This window comes from Papio anubis, chromosome 4 (genome assembly GCF_008728515.1).
Source record: "Papio anubis isolate 15944 chromosome 4, Panubis1.0, whole genome shotgun sequence".
In the NCBI taxonomy this organism is placed as follows: Eukaryota; Metazoa; Chordata; class Mammalia; order Primates; family Cercopithecidae; genus Papio; species Papio anubis.
The window spans coordinates 9,304,812-9,321,427 of record NC_044979.1 but is presented as its reverse complement, the minus strand read 5'-3'; the positions used below and the strand labels follow the sequence as shown (position 1 = coordinate 9,321,427).

At 47.2% G+C, this 16,616-nt stretch overlaps 2 protein-coding genes across 2 annotated transcripts in view; both read right to left on the bottom strand.

Moving 5' to 3' along the window:
• The window catches only part of LOC101016527 (zinc finger protein 746), a 122,216-nt gene extending 120,418 nt beyond the window's left edge, over positions 1-1,798 (bottom strand). The window contains exon 1 of the mRNA XM_031665043.1: positions 1,187-1,798. The gene's annotated coding sequence lies outside the window, so the exon portion shown is untranslated. The remainder of the gene's footprint in view (positions 1-1,186) is intronic.
• The window catches only part of LOC108585201 (protein ZNF767-like), a 50,145-nt gene that overhangs the window by 12,334 nt on the left and 21,195 nt on the right, over positions 1-16,616 (bottom strand). The window contains 1 exon segment of the mRNA XM_031665044.1: positions 11,144-11,216. Within this exon segment, the coding sequence (XP_031520904.1) occupies positions 11,144-11,216 (73 nt within the window).

Here is a 16,616-nt window from a genome sequence, read left to right as displayed (position 1 = left end):
GGGCCAAATCCACACTAACCTCTATAAGCCCTGGTTTCTCCTCTTTAAGTAAGGATAGGTGTGATGACTACTGAAGTGGTCTCAATCTGTGGAAGCTGAAAAAATTGCAAGCATAGCATATCTTCCAGCCAATCTACAGATGCACCCATTAACTCTCAGATATTAAAGGGGGATCCCTTATACAAGGTTGGAAACTCCTGGACTCTCAATCCAGGCATTTAATAGGTATAAGCAGGTTTACACTTGGGTAGCCTGGCTGAGACTCTGACAAATCACAACCATATATACATTGGCTTTTCAATAAGTGCCATAGCTGAGAGTCCTGTTCTAGTCGATCCTGGGTCTCATATACATCTATGATTCCATGATTATAATAGCACTTGAACTTTCATACACCAATGTTATATTCGAGAAGCAAGTTCTTGGAGTTACCTTTCATAAGATAGGGTGGATTGCTGCATAGACACACTCATTTCTGTTAATGGTTTTAAAGTGGCAGCCTGCGTATTGCCTAAAACTAACAAGGTTATACACTTCCCAACCCACTCATGAAAAGTCTACTGAAAGATCCTTAAAAAGGCAGTCCTAAAAGAACTAAGACTCAAAGCATTTAACTAAAAGGACTTAGTGGGGCTGGCCTTGATGGCTCACGCCTGTACTCCCAGCACTTTGGGAGGCCCGAGGCAGCCGGATCACGAGGTCAGGAAGATCGAGATCATTCACAGCTGCAGTGAGAAAACCCTGTCTCTACTAAAAATGTCTAAAAAAGTAGCGGAGGCGTGGTGGTGAGCCTGTAGTCCAGCTACCAGGAGGCTGAGGAGCCAGGAGAATGGTGAACCCAGGAGGCCGGAGATTGCAAGGCGAGCGAGATGGCATTGCACTCAGCCTGGGGACAGAGCGAGACTCCATCTCAAAAAGCAATACCTTAGTAACTTGCACTCGCTCTGCCTGTGGCACTCCTCCTCCCTGAAAGCACCACGGGTCTAGCTGGGCCTGAAACCCTAACTTTCCCTAAAATCCCAGCTCAAATCACAGAGGCACAGAGAATCAGGAGAGCATCAGGCCAGGAGGTGGACATGTACTAGGCGGCCCCCCTGACGCTTCCTTCCCCCCGAGACCACCGCAAGTTTCCACCTGGGCGCCAGCACTCACCCCTTTCTGTTTTGCACAATTATTGCCCGCGTACCTGTCTGCTTGGTCCTTGAACACACAGCCACTGTGTGTCTTCACACTTCCAGGTGTGCCAGCCTGGGCAAGTTAACTTCTCTAGGCCCCGGGTTTTTCTTTTGCATGACAGAGATTAACACCAGTACCCATCCCACTGGCTTGCTGTGAGGAGAGAAGGACAGAAGGACAGACTATCGCCTCAACAGGGCTTGGTGCAGTACCTGGCTCTATATCCCCTTCCGCGCCGACCCCGGGGAGCTGGGCACGTAAGGGGTATCGGTGTATGCGGATTCGAAGCCGCACAACTCCCAGGTACCACTAAGCCGCTGGGAGGAGCTGGGGGAGGGACCCACAGGCAAAGCGCCAGGCAGAGAAAGGAGCCTCGGGTGGGGAGACGCAGACTTAGGGTACAGCGGCTGGGGCGGGTGCAGGAAGTCCCGGAGAGGCCAAGGAACTTGGCGTGGGGCGGCGACAACCGTTCCGCCAGCGCTCGGGCTCGGCCCGGAGTGGGGGTCCCGGCTGGCCGGTGCAGTAGGCCCCGGCGGACCCCGCGCTCCGGTTCCCTGGAGCCCCAGGCGCGTTAGTACGGTCCGACTGCCGGAGCCCCCGTGTGCCGGGCCCGGGTCGCCCAGGGTACCCAGGCCGCAAGTCCGTGCGCGCGCTGATCGCCCTTACCGGAGCCGCGGCCGCTTCCTCCAAGGCCCTGCGCGGTCCGTCGCGGCCCGAAGAAAGTCATCGCGGTGCTGCGCGCGGCCCCACGCAGGCCCCACCTCCCAGTGCTCTCCGCAGACTGCGCCCGCCCGGCCTTGCCCCCGCCGCCGCTCCTCCCTGGCTACCCCTGCCTGGAGCCGCCCGCAGTCGCGCCAACACCTTTAGCGCCCGGCAGGTCCACGCTGTATCCTGCGAGCCGGCGCGGCCGACTAAGGCACGTGAGCCTTCCTGGAGGTAGGCAGCCGCACAGCCCCACCTGCAGCTCCGGAGACGAACTGCAGGCGCGACGCCCGCCTGGCCGGCGACCCGGCGCTGACCCCGCGACCCCTGGCCGACCCGTCACCCATCCCCCGACTGCCGAGTGCGCGCGCGCAGTCACTGCGCTGGCCCCAGTGCACTGGCAGGGCCCCCTCCCCGGTGACCTCGGGCAGTGTGACCCCCTCGCCCAGCTGGGCCCTAGGCGCGCCCGAACAGGCACTTCTGCCGCCTGAGGTCCTGGGCCTGGAGGTTTGGGCTATTTTCGGGGGGCAACTGTAACTCACCCCCCATCTGTGTTTGAAGTGGAATAAATACTTCGAACAATAGGAATATACCGGTAGACGCCACTTAACATTTTCTACCATGTGTTTATTACAGTAAATATTTTTTAATGGCATGAGCAATGGAACGCAATACCATCATTGAACATTTTGGGGAAGAACTTGGTATGGACAGATGTTCATGATACTTTAAGAGAAAAAGAGATATTTAAGAGAAAAAGAACGATCCTGTCTTTGTTTTGAAATTAACACTTTAAAACAATATATGACATCATATGTAGCGTTATATATACTCTATATATAACGTTATATATACTATATATAGTTATATATACTCTATATATACGTTATATATATCTATAGTTTTGAAAGTTTGGAAGCATACATATGTCAACATAGACTAAGCAGTTTTCTTTAATAGACCACAGGCCTTTTCCCAATTCATGTTTTTATTTTTCAATAACAAGGACAGTATTTTTAAACGAGAGAAAAATAAAAATTTAAGTCGTTAAGAGGCTGGGGATGGAGGACGCCTTAGACGGGCGCCCCCACGTGGTCACAGAGGCGCATTGCCTTTCAGATTCCTGGGCTGAGCGGGGCTCTTTCCAGCTGGGGAAACTGCTCCATGTGGTGCGGAGTCTATGGGGCTTGCCAGGCTTAGGCACTGGGATCTGAACATTCTCTGCTAGTTTCTCCTTTTTTTTTTTTTTTTTTTTTTGAGACGGAGTTTCACTCTTGTTGCCCAGGCTGGAGTGCAATGGCGCGATCTTGGCTCACTGCAACCTCCACCTCCAGGGTTCAAGCGATTCTCCTGCCTCAGCCTCCTGAGTAGCTGGAATTACACCACCACGCCAGGCTAATTTTGTAGTTTTTTAGTAGAGACGGGGGTTTCTCCATGTTGGTCAAGCTGGTCGCGAACTCAGGACCTCAGGTGATCCGCCCGCCTCGGCCTCCCAAAGTGCTGGGATTACAGGCATGAGCCACCGCGCCTGGCTGTTCTCCCCTAGTTTCTCTTCATCAGCGTGGGCTGAACGTACATCTCGGGCATCATCCGGGTTGCATTCTTGTTTGTGTATAAAAATAGAATTGCCCCAGGAGTCGTGTGGGGGAAGACCTTACTCATAGTGTTGCCAATGCTCCTGCATCCGACTTTCTTCTTCAGGTCACAGGCACTACCCAGCTATTCTCTGATGCCTCTCATCTCTGGGTGATTGTCCCTCAAATGAGGGGGTTTAGACATTTCCTGCCTGGAGCCCTTGGCATCGTTTTGTCTTTTGGAGTAAATCCCACAAAGGGTAAAATCACCCAACTCACCCCATGAGCTGTAGGAGAATGTCCCCGGACCTGCCCCCAGGGTTTTTCCTGTTTTTTTCCTTCAGCTCTTCCACGTGATTCCTTCCCCTCTCAAGTGACACATCTCCTCTGCTAGGGGTGGACCCATGTTTTATGGCTCTGAAGCTTGTGTAATCTGGAAGAACATTATTAACAAAAAGCCTCATAAAATTACAAATGTAGAAGGAGGCACAGAGCTGGTGCAGGGGAGGCACTCTGAAGCTTCCTTAGCTTCATTGTAATGTCCTGGATTAAAAAAAAAAAAAATCCAGCAGCGGCATCAAACATACCCAAGCATTGTCTAGGCTGGGGCATGTGCACCAGGGATATTGTAGGGGGAACTGGGAGTCAGGAGACCCATCAGTTCTGTCATTAACCAGTCGAGATCCTTGGGCAAGTCAGTCAGCCCTTGCCTCATATGTAAAGTGAGGAGATTGGCCTAGACCATTCTGCAAACATCCCTGAGTCCAGCCTTCCTTTTACCACTTGATACAGGACCCAATAGAAGACCACTGCTTCCACTCTCACTGTGGCCTTTTTGCCACATGCACTCTGCATGATAATTTACTTCTATTATCAAGGCCACCATGTGTTGATCAGTCCCTACCATGTTGCCTGGAAGAGCTACTCCCAGACGGCCTTTGAAAAGGGGGTTTATTCCTGTTTGAGGAGACTGAGGTGTTATCTCCATGGCAATATGGCCCCTAGGGGAACTAGTGCTTTCATGGTATGTCAGAGAGGACATGAGCAGTGGGGCAAATGGCAGTCTGGACTTAAGTGACCATCTGTGTGTCCCTTGAAAGAATGTAATGTCGTCATAGAAATCACTGGGTAAGTCAATGTTTTCCAAGGCCCTCGGGCCAGGAGCAGAGAGGAGTGGCTCACTGCTGGCTGCCTTCTGAGAAGGTTGCCAGGGCTACCAGGTGAAGGCTTGTAGGTAAAGGAGAAAATTCCCGTAGGGGGCAAACACAGTTGCAGAACAAACAGTTTACCAGCTCTGAGAAAACAGCAAAAGTGGATCCTTGGCACAGCTGAGGAGGTGAAAATGAGCTAACCCAAGTGTTACTCTAAGAAGTATTCCTTCTAAATGGAACAGGGTTCTGCTCGCCATCACAAAAGGTCAAGTGGGAGGCTGGACACAGTGGTTCATGCCTGTCATCCCAGCACTTTGGGAGGCGAAGGCAGGAGGATTGCTTGAGGCCAGGAATTTGAGGCCAGCCTAGGCAACATAGTGAGATATCTTCTCTACAAAAAAATAAAATAAAAAAAATATTAGCTGGGTATGGTGACACACACCTGTGGTCCCAACTAGTTGGGAAGCTGAGATGGGAGGATTGCTTAAGCCCAGGATTTGGAGGCTGCAGTGAGCTACAATTGTTTCACTGCACTCCCAGCCTGGGCAATAGAACAATATCCTATCACTTAAAAAAAAAAAAAAAAAAAAAAGAGTCAAGTGGGGTTGTTCTCTGGGAACATTTGATCTTTGAAACTATATTAACATTGGCCATTTTAATGCTTTTGGGGATTCCACAATCTACCAGCTACCCACTTCTCACTATTTCTTGGAGTTGTTCCTGCTTCATCATTCTCCATTTTTATTAATTAAAGAAGTGGAGTTGGAAAAATCATCTTTTGTCCTAGATTGTAGTTGCGCTGAAAGTGCCCTAAATGGAATACTGGACCAGAAGAGCCAGACCCAACTCTGTCAATAAGTGTGTTAGAACAGACACCTCAGTCACACAGAGTTTCCCTTGTATGTGCCCACCATAAAAGGCACTGGAAGTCGACTCTGAAGGCCATTCTAGAAGCCAGTAGCGGTGCTTTCCCAGGCTGCTGCCCTCAACCAAGCACTCAAGGCAGGGAAGACACAGGCTCTGGGGTATTTGAGGAGGAGGGGCACTGCCTCTTGTTATGGACAAGGCCAATGAATTTTCACTGAGGTACGCCTGGCAGCTCCTAGGAGCTTCCACTGTGAAGTGGCAACTCATAGGTTACTGGTCATCTGGGTGTGACTGTAGAAGTCAAAGACATTAATTGACCCCCACAACAGCAGGAGGGGGTATAGCTCAGGGATACAGCACTGGACTGCAGAGCAAGAGGCCCCCAGTTCAACTCCAGATATCCCCTCCGCATCTTCAATTTTGACATTTTAGATAGGTGCCTACATTTTAACTTCTTCCTTATTACACACTAGGGTAAAGATTTCACTTTTTCTGGAACCAACAAATGGTGAGGCTAGAATGTGTTGGTTCTTAACCCCAGATATAAATTAAAATCACTTAAGAGTCCATAAAACTGCAATTTCCCAGGCCCCACCCCAGACCAATTAAATCAGAACATCTGGGCTGGGGCCCAGGCAAGGTAAAGCACCTCAGGGGGCTCTAGTCTGTAACTAAGGGCAAGACCCCACTTCAGCAGAGCTTCCAAGAAGCCTCCTTAGCCCAGGGTTCCCTTATTCCCACTCTGCCTCTGCTTATTCATCCGCATGTGAGGCCTGAATATCTGAAACAGGTCTCAGTTAATTTACAAAGTGTATTTTGCCAAGGTTGAGGATGTGCACCAGTGACACAACCTCAGGAGGCCTCAAAGACTAAAAGATGTGATGACGTTGTATGCTTTGGAAAACAAACAGCTTTTTTGGTATGAAATCTCAAAATTCATGAAGTTCAGCTATACAGCATAGAATTCAGAAATACAATTCATGATTTTTAGTATCCCTTACACTAATCATCTTTTATGAACTTTTTTCAAAATTACTTAAAATACATTTAATAATTCTCCAGATTTATACAAACAACAGAAGTTTCTACTTTAGATAGATTAAAAACAGGTTCTTGTAATAAAACTGTGTGATAGCAAGAAAGTCTTAATGTCTTTATGTTGAATGGCAGGAAAACAAAACAGAGAAACAGTCATTGAAGATAAGGGCTGGTCAAGTGTAGTCTCACTTGAGGCTCTAATTTGATCATTTAGCAAATGGTGCTTTGCTCTACTCCCGGAGTTGAAAAAATTCTGTATCCTCTGACCTTTCTTTTTACTATAAGATGTAGGGGCTGAACTGGTCACCCGATTTATGAAAAAGGTGGCGCTAACAGGTGAGGAAAGACTGGTCTTTTTCTTTTTTTTTTTTTTTTTGAGACAGAGTCTTGCTCTGTCACCCAGGCTGGAGTGCAGTGATGCGATCTCGGCTCACTGCAAGCTCCGCCTCCCGGGTTCACGCCATGCTCCTGCCTCAGCCTCCCAAGTAGCTGGGACTACAGGTGCCCCCCACCACACCTGGCTAATTTTTTGTATTCTTAGTAGAGACGGGTTTCACTGTGTTAGCCAGGATGGTCTCGATCTCCTGACCTCATGATCCACCCCCCTCAGCCTCCGAAAGCGCTGAGAAGAATGGTTTTTTTAAATAAATGATTCTGGGTCCATTGGATACCCATATTAAAAAAAAATTAACCTATTTCAGACCACATGTAACAATCACTTCCAGATGGTTTTATATCTAAAATTTGGAAAATAAAGTAATAATGCTTTCAGAAGAAACCATCTTCATGATGGTCGACAACTTCCACTGTCAGGTAACAAGCCTTATCAAAAAGCTACAGAAATTAAGGCTTTGGGCTATTGGCACAAGAACAAACATAATCCAATGGACCCAAACACAGACCCAAACTTATTTAAGCATATATTTATATAAGTTTCAATTGTGGTATATTCATATCCTAGAACACTAGACAGCAATGGAAAAGAATGGGCTACAGCTACACACCAGACTATGGAGAAACTTCTCAGACTCCATGTTGAGTAAAAGACTCCAGAGACAAAGGCTACAAACAAATATCTCTTAATGGTAAAATGGGATAAGCAAATTGTGATTTGTACAATGAAATATGATAGAACAATAAAAATGAACAAAACACAGTTAAACACAACCAAATGATGACTCTCACAGAGATTATGCTGAGCAAGAGAAAAGTTGCAGAAGAATCCCTACAGTAAGATCCCTTCTGCATCAAGGTTTAAAACCAGCATACCTAAACGACAGTGTTTAGAGATGCATTACACAGGTGGTAAAATTATTAATAAAAGCCAGTAGACTATTTGCACAGAAACCAAGATACAGCCAAGAAGGAAAGATGTTGTGATAAGGAAGGGAGCACTCAGGGATCCTGGGGCTGGGATGGAATGTTCAATTTTTGACCTAGGCAAATTTTGCCTAGGTCAAATTTTAATTTAGGTGGTTAACTAAATTGCACATATATGTACATATATTCTATTCTGTATGTGTATCTCATAAGTAAAAATTCCATTGGTTGGTACTTTCACACACTGCTGGTGGAAGTGCACACCCATGCGGCTTTTCTGGAGACAAATTTGGCAATAGAGAGGCTCAAAATATGCATACACATAAATTCCATGTCTAGCAAATTATGCTAAAAGCAAAACCAGATGACAGACAGATGCATTTTTAGTAAGGTCCTTTGCAGCACTGTAAGAGTAGAAATTAGAAACTGCACAGATGTCTTACAATGGAACATTGGCTAAATAAAACTGTAGTGCCAGCCACACAGAGGAAAACAATGCAGCCATGAAGAAAGCTTTCCTCAATTTAGTTTTGCAAGAAAAAATAATCCAGACTTTAAAAAATGTTAAAATAGGCCAGGTGCAGTGGCTCATGTCTGTAATCTTAGCACTTTAGGAGGCCGAGGAGGCAGAATTGCTTGAGCACAGGAGTTTAAAACCAGCTTGGCCAACATAGGGAGACCGCATTTCTATTTTTTTAAAAAAGTTGAAATTATCATAAACATGAAGAATAATTTCACTTTTGTAAGTTACATATGTTGTATACATAAATTCTCCCTAAAATGATCTATTTGCTTTTCTCTAAATATATTAGTTTTGTTATTAAAAAAAAGCAACAATCCCAGTTCTGTTAAACAAGAGATACCTTCATCTGAACAGAAACTGATTCTAACAGGAATCATAACGGGTCAGTGGAGGCAGGTCCCGACTGTCAGAATTCCATCTGCCCTCTTCCTGAGGACCCAGCATCCGGGCTGGTGGGCTCACAGAACAGTGACATCTAAATTCTGCATCTCTCTTTGGCAACCCCAATGGCTCTATTATTTGGCAGTGTTTTAGCATTTCTGCAGAAGTAAATAGGGGTTACTCACAAAGCTACCATCCCTCATCCGCAGGTCAGTGAAAATACATTGCTCTTCCAGTTGCTGACATGTAAAAAGAGAGTGAAGGCAGCTGTATCCGTTTGTGTTTTTCAACAAGCTGCTGAAGAAGACTGCTTAATTTAAGAAGAGAGTTTATCGGAAGAAGTGTTAGGAGGCAGAGAGCAAGGCTTCCTAAATGCAGGACCAAATTAGCCTCAGAGATTCTGAGGGCGCCGCAGTGATCTCACCGTGAGGCCAGGATGGTCCAGGATGGCATTTGCCTGATCCAGAGCCAACCATTCTGGGAAACTTGTCCCTTGTCCAAGGTGCTCAAGATCCAAGAGGAGGGCATGTGTATAACCCAGCTAACATCGGGGCATGTCCCCCTCAAGTTTATAGAAGGTCCTGCATTCTAGTTTCCTCAGACTGTACACAAGGGAACCAGGATATTTACTATTAGGAAGGGGAAACGGACCTTGGGCAGCCAAGAAACCTCCCACATGCCCACTACATCAGTATCTTTGAGACATTTGCATCAAGAAATGTTGCCTCAAGGAATGGTTGCTGTGCTGACAATACAAACATTGTTCCTGTCACAGCCGGACATGTGAGAGAACAGGCAATTTAAAAGCACAGTGTTTTCCTGTTCTTTTTCTTTGGCTGAGGCATCTGCCAAATATCCTTTTTAACTTAGTGCCAAAGGTGTTTCTCTTATCACAAAGTTCAACTTAGTTTTAGATAAAAAGAAAAAAGGATAGGCCACCATAGACACTCAAAATAAGAAATATCAAATGTGTATGTGCACATAACTATTAGAAAAAAGTTCTGGATCATTAGAAATATAGAAATATATATATATACAGGTAGGTAGAATCTGGCAAGTAGAACCCATTCCTTAGTGTTCTAGGGAGACCCATTCAACCTAAGCATTTTCTCCTCCCTGGCACCATGACCTCAGGAACAGAAACATATCCCAATAAAGGCTAATGTGCGAGTACAGTGTAGCAACTTCTCTCAAGTTTGAGTTCTCCTGACATCTTCCAAAAATGCCCTGCAGCTATCACTGACGTAGCAAGTCATAATACTAGAGATGGGGAAACTGTGAAACCAACCAGAATTGCAGATTGGCAATTCTGCCTTTTTGTTTTTCAGCAATCTCAGTTATTCAGCAGCAAGAGCTGAGTGTTTTGGTATAGTCGTGGAGACATCTGCACATTCCATCTGTGTCTGGAGAAGGCGTTGTAGACATCTGAGCTTTCCATTGTATGTCTTTGAGCTTCCCAATGCTGTCAGACTCAGCTGGGCCCTTCATACTGCTCTGTAACAACAGCTGGTCCCTAAAAGTTTTGTCCTTCATTGGGAACTTTATTCCAAGAAGTGACACTTGAAATATTTAACCATAGCTACAGCACAGACACTGACCAATCAGAATGAATGCCAGCCATAAGCAGCCACTGAATGCCTACCAAGTGAATAAGCAGCCTTGAATCTGGTGATCAACTGAATCCAGGTGATCAAGTACTCAGTTACTTTACTCCTGAGACCCTTGGGCTCCCAGATTGTCAACCCTGAACAATCAACTGGATTTCTACTTTCTGCAATCGCAATCATGACAAAGTCCACCCTACACTTACCCCATTTTCTTTGGGATCTTTTGCCTGCAACCCTCTCCAATTGTGGCAGCTGCATAGGTACATCGTTACAGAAACTGGTTCTGTCCAGTGAAACAGATGAGACTGTCATTGTCCCTGTGTCAGGGAGCTCAAGCTTCTGAAACAGGGGGGATCCAGGCCACCCATGTGGTCGGGCTCTCAGGAAGTCACACTGGTTAGGGAGCTGCTGGACGGCGCCTGAGCTCTGCCAGCCCGGGAATGAATGCGAAGCTATCTCTGCCTCTACAAGTCACTCACTCTGCATGCATAGTATCACTCAGGGCCACTTGAGTGGCCAGAAGTGCCAGGAAGACAAAGAGAGAAAGTGGCTTTTTCCTTCAGCTTCGGGGGCTGCAAGCAGAGCCATGTCTTCCACTGTGCCTCACACAACTGGGGATCCTCAAAATGTGGACAGAGGGTTCACAGGGTGGGGAAGAATAGGAAGAAAAACAAGAAAACACAAGAGAAGTGCTCACCAAAGAAAAGCAAGATAAGACCGATCAGGCCTGCAGAGCAGATCTGGGCAGGTCACATGGGGCAGCAGGAAAGTAGAGAGTAGCACGGGACAAACCGACCTCCTTACCCTCTCGTCCTCCTTGCAGGAAGAGTCAGCTGCAGGGGCCTCAGGAGGTGAAAGGAAACTGTGTTTGAATACCCTGGTCAGTATGGGAAGAAATTAGGGTAGTTAGGGAACATATGAATTTGAGTCAGGGACCTGTGGATCGTCAATCAAATGCTTTACTCAAAAACAACTAGTGTTGCTTTGAACATGCTTCAATTCTGAACTTTAATGCAGGGAGTCAAGTAATCACTCATGGCCTGCCACCACCCCTAGCTGACTGTGCCACTGCAATTGGTCACCCTCCTACCATGCCCACAGCTTCATTCTGACTTCCCCCACCTTTCCCACACTCTCCCACCTCTACACCCCTGGCCACTGCCTATGCCTGCAGCTCAGCACCCCACATGCCCTCAGTGATGGACTGAAGGCAGGCACTAGCTTGAATGTCACTGATGCTTCCCACCAGGATGCTGTGTAGAATGGCAAGTTGTTGTAGGTTCCAAAAAAATTTTCCAGCTGCTTAGAATTATTGGATGTTAGAACAGGTATTAACAGGGGATTATGCTCCAAACGACCCCCAAAAGTAGAAGTTCTCTGATTCCTCCTCAGTTCTACTACACTGGAATTTCTAGGGAGTAATCTGTATTTTTGATATGTTCTGACAGTAATGATGATGCAAAGTCAGACTACGTAACTGGTGATTCAGCCTGTCCTGCCATAATATAAACTTCAAAGAAGAGCAGCTGATTAGAACTTTTGAAACACACACAAATTATTACTGACTTGACCATGACTTGTGCCAGAAAAATGAAGTCACAAGAAAACTGACACAAGCTATAGGAAGAAGGACAGTGGTAAAGATGACTAGCAAGCTCAACATCAGGAAAGGAGAACCCACAGCTAAGTGGCAGCAGGGGGCACCTGGATTTGAACCAGGGACCTCTTGATCTGCAGTCAAATGCTCTACCCCTGAGCTAAACCCCCTGCTTGGTAGATATTCCTCCTTACATATTTCACCTGTGTCGCCACACCCAAGGATGCTATGGTGCACTGTAAATTGTATTCATTCCCAGCCAGCTTATGGAAATTGGCAACTCTACCACAACTGACTAGAGACTGCTCTTCTGGTCATGAGTTCACCCCTCCTTTTCCCAGAGACCCTTCACTGGTCTAATGGTATTTTTCTACTCTGAAGCCACAACCTGAACTCCTTCAACTGTCTCCTCCCATTCCCTTACTCAGTACCTGATGGGCACAGGGGATGGGGGTTGGGGGAGAGGCAGGGGTAAGAATCAAGGCTGTATTTGTCAGGTATTTCCACAACAATGTGTCACAAAAAATCATCCCAGAATTCGGCCGTATGAAACCATAAGCATGTACTCTCGTGCTCATAGGTCAGTAGCATGGATGCCAATCAGCTGATGTACGCTGGGCTTGACCTGGTGTCTGCTTCAAGCTGTGGCTCCCTCTGTGCTTGGTTTCTGTCTGAGCTGGGCTCAAGTCTGCCCCATGTGTGTTCCTTCTACAATCCCAGCTGGAGGAGTAGCAGCTAGCAAGGGGACATTCTTCTTGTGACAGCAGAAATGCAAAGGGGGAGGCCCAACTATGCAAGCAGCTTTGAAGCCTCTGTTTGCATCACATGTGCTAACATCTCATTGATCAAAGCAAGTCAGCCCTAATTCAAGAGCAGGGAAGCAGGTTCCACCTCTAGTGGGAAGATCTGCAAAGTCTCATGGTGAAGGTCACAGATGCAAAAATAAGTGAAGATCCAGGGCCACTTCCAAGTGGTTCACTTGTGCCTTGTAACCCCTGAACCCCCAAGGCAGGTTGTTTCCTGCTTGCCTTGAAATGGAGGGATTAATTTGATCAGACCCACCTGCCCTGCTTGCTTTTTGTTGCTTGCTTCTTGTTATTATTTTCCTTTTTCCATGAAGCTGAAGGCCACTGTACCTGAAAGCCTCAATGCTGAATGCAGAAACTTAACTTTCATAGGAGGCTATATAGATAACGTTCATAGGTCACATGGTGATGGTCACTTCAGTTGTTTTTCAGGCACTTGGGCCAGCTCCTGTCCAGCTAAAACTGGTTGAGACAACTGACTCTTCAACTGGATCTGTGCAAGTGCCTGAGGTGGCCTTTTGACATCAGAGGGCCAAAAACCTCACCCTCAAATCATGCTAATGCCACCATTTTCTGCGTATATGTCCTGTGAAATGTCATGAGCCTAGGTGTGATGGTATGTACCTGGAGTCCCAGCTAGAGAGCAGGCTATGGTGGGATGGCTTGAGACTGTAGTGAGCTATGATCATGCCACTGCACTTCAGCCTACATGACAGAGCAACACCTTGTCTCAAAAGAAGAAAAAAAAAGGAGAGAAGAGAAGGAAGAAGGGAAGGAGGGAGGAAGTGAAGGAAGGGAAAGAGAGAGAAATAGAGAAATACCTTTGGTCTCTGATGTTGGTGACCTTCAGATGGGGTTTTTGCGTGGTCGTCCTTTTTGTTTATGTTGATGCTATTGCTTTCTGTTTGTTAGTTTTCCTTCTAACAGGCCCCTCTTCAGCAGGTCTGCTAAGAGTTTGCTGGTGGTCCACTCCAGACACTGTTTTCCTAGGTATCACCAGCAGAGGCTGCAGAACAGTAAAGACTGCGGACTGCTCCTTCCTCTGGAATCTTCATCCCAGAGGAGCACATGCCAGATGCCAGCCGGAGTTCTCCTGTATGAAGTGTCTGTCGATCCCTGGTGGGAGGTGTCTCCCCATCAGGAGGCACGGGGGTCAGGGACCCACTTGAGGAGGCAGTCTGTCCCTTAGCAGAGCTCAAGCACTGTGCTGGGAGATCCATTGCTCTCTTCAGAGCCGGGAGGCAAAAAAAGTATAAGTCTGCTGAAGCTGTGCCCACAGCCACCCCTTTCCCCAGGTGCTCTGTCCCAGGGAGATGGGAGTTTTGTCTACAAGGCCCTGAATGAGGCTACTGCCTTTCTTTCAGAGATACTCTGCTCAGAGAGGAGGAATCTAGAAACGCAGTCTGGCTACGGAGGCTTTGTGGCGAGGTGGTGGGCTCCAACCAGTCCAAACTTCCCATAAATTATAAAAATATATGTAACATTAAAAACAGTCACACACTGGGAATGGAGGTATAGTTCAGGGTAGAGCTTTCCACACTAGCAGCGGAGTTTTCTGGCCAAAACCTGGACGAGCTGTGTGGTCCTCATGCTATGTTGTCTCCATGATGCTTCCCAGGACTGCTCTCTGATCCATGTCAGGGCCTGGGAACTTCCCCAACTTCGCCAACTGTTTCATGAACTGGATTTAATGCAAAGATCCCAGACTGAGAGATATCTTTATATGTCAGTATTGCATGTGTCTCAATTTGTGTCTCCAAACTGCTATTTTGTAAACAAGAAGAAATCAGACATGTAGACCTAAAGGCTGTTCCAGCAGTAAACGGGAACACTCCTCCCAGCTGCTCCCGTCACCACAGACTGAGGGAAAGCGGGGAGATGTGCAGGTATGTGAGCAGGGGCTAGGGTTTGGGAATTGGGGATGGACTTTTCTGGGGTGAGTTTGTGGTAAAATCCGTTGCTGGTCTTACTCTCTAAAAGCAAGCGGGAACTTTCAATGTGCTGTAGGACTGCTGGGTGTGATTACCAACATGAAAGGTGCTTATTAAACAGTCATGACAAGTAGGGGGTATAGCTCAGGGGTAGAGCATTTGACTGCAGATCAAGAGGTCCCCAGTTCAAATCTGGGTGCCCCCTACTGCACCTTTTCTATTCATACAAGCTGTTATGTTCTTCACAGAAGCTGTTGGTCATATTCCAGTTTCTTTTCATCCATTCCACCTATGATTTTCCCTGGAACTGGAAGCTACACCTCAGGCCTACCCAGCTGCACCCTGGCTGGATAAATTCTCATCTCTTCCAGCACCAGTTCCATGGGTATCCCTCATATTCTTGGTATCCAGCTCCCTGCTCCCCCTATACATGTAATTTCTCCAGCTGTCATGCAGAATGCTTCTGGGTTTTTCCAGGGCAGACCAGAGAGTAGCACTACAGCAGGTTTCCCAGAAACAGACAGGGCATGGCATCCCAAGTTATCACCCTCCTGGCTCCTTCCCACAGCAGCAGTTTGTGCACTGGAGTTGTGGCCAGTCCTGGGGAGACACATCACAGCACGCAGCGTTCCCATATAGGGCAGATATTTCCCCCTGGAGAATTGGTTTCTCCCACGCCAGAGCTCACTCACACCCTTGCTTCAACCTTGTAGGCCAAAAGCCTGGCTCAGCTACTCTAACAAGGGAGATAGAGGTTCTGCAGTGCTGCCCCTGCAGACCCAACTCCTGTAGCTCTGCAAATTCACAGAGTGAATTTCAGCCCACTCTGTGACTGTGGCCCAAGGCTTGGAGGTAGGGGATTAGACTCAAGAGTCTGTTCATATGAGATGATTTGGAATTCCAACTTTGTTCTGTGGGCCACAGGGAGTCCTGTGTGCTGCAGTGAAGAACCAGGTCAAGTACTTTGTCTAAGGAGATCATTTAGAAGACATAACAGATACTGGTTTGGGGGTTTGCCAAAAGACAAGGACAGGAACTGGTGTTACTTTTTGAACGCTTACTATGCCCTACTATATGCTAATATCATGCTAGGCAGTTTATCATCAGTTATATTTGTCCACTCTGTCTTCACTGCCGGAAAAAGGGAGCTAGGCTGGGAGCTTGGGTCAGAGGCTGTGGACTGTTTTGGAGACCAGTGGCCAGCTCTTGGGTTAACCCGAAAAAACAATGGGAAATGACTGGGGGTTCTGCAGGCAGCTTCCATCCTTTTCTGCTGTTCATGGCTCCACCCAGGGACAGGCCTGGTGAGCTGCAGAGCTGAGGGAAGGTGTCTAGCTGTGAATCAGGTCTGGCAGCTTCCAGAAAGTCAGTCTTGGAGGGAAGCCATCATTTAATTTCACAAAGCTGAGTGCTCCCATACTGATAAAATATATTAACTAGTTAACCTCAGTGTGCCAGGGGGGCATAGCTCAGGGCTACAGCTTTTGACTGTAGAGCAAGGGGTCCCTGATTCAGATCCAGGTTCTCCATTCTTTTCTTTATGTTCAATTTTGGTAGCTAACTTTATCCACATACATCTTAGATTGGCATGGGCCACACAGAGGATGGGGTCACCTTCTCAGTCTCATTCTCCACATTGCCCCCAAACCCCAACTCTCCCTCCATTCTTCTCCTCTCTCAAAGCCATCTCCTTTCACCACTCTCTCCTCTCACCATTCATGTCTTCTCTGATATACGGGACTCCACAAACAGTGGACACTTTTAGAACCAGGCTAATAATCGTATTTTCCTCACCTCCCTCTCCTTCTGTCCTCAGGAATGTCAAACACCACGGCAATGTGCTTCCAATGCCTCCCGAGATTTCCATCCTGCTTCCTCTACGAATGTTCACAAACTCCACTCACTGTGGCTCTCAAGGGTGTGGTGAGGCAGAGTCAGCGTTT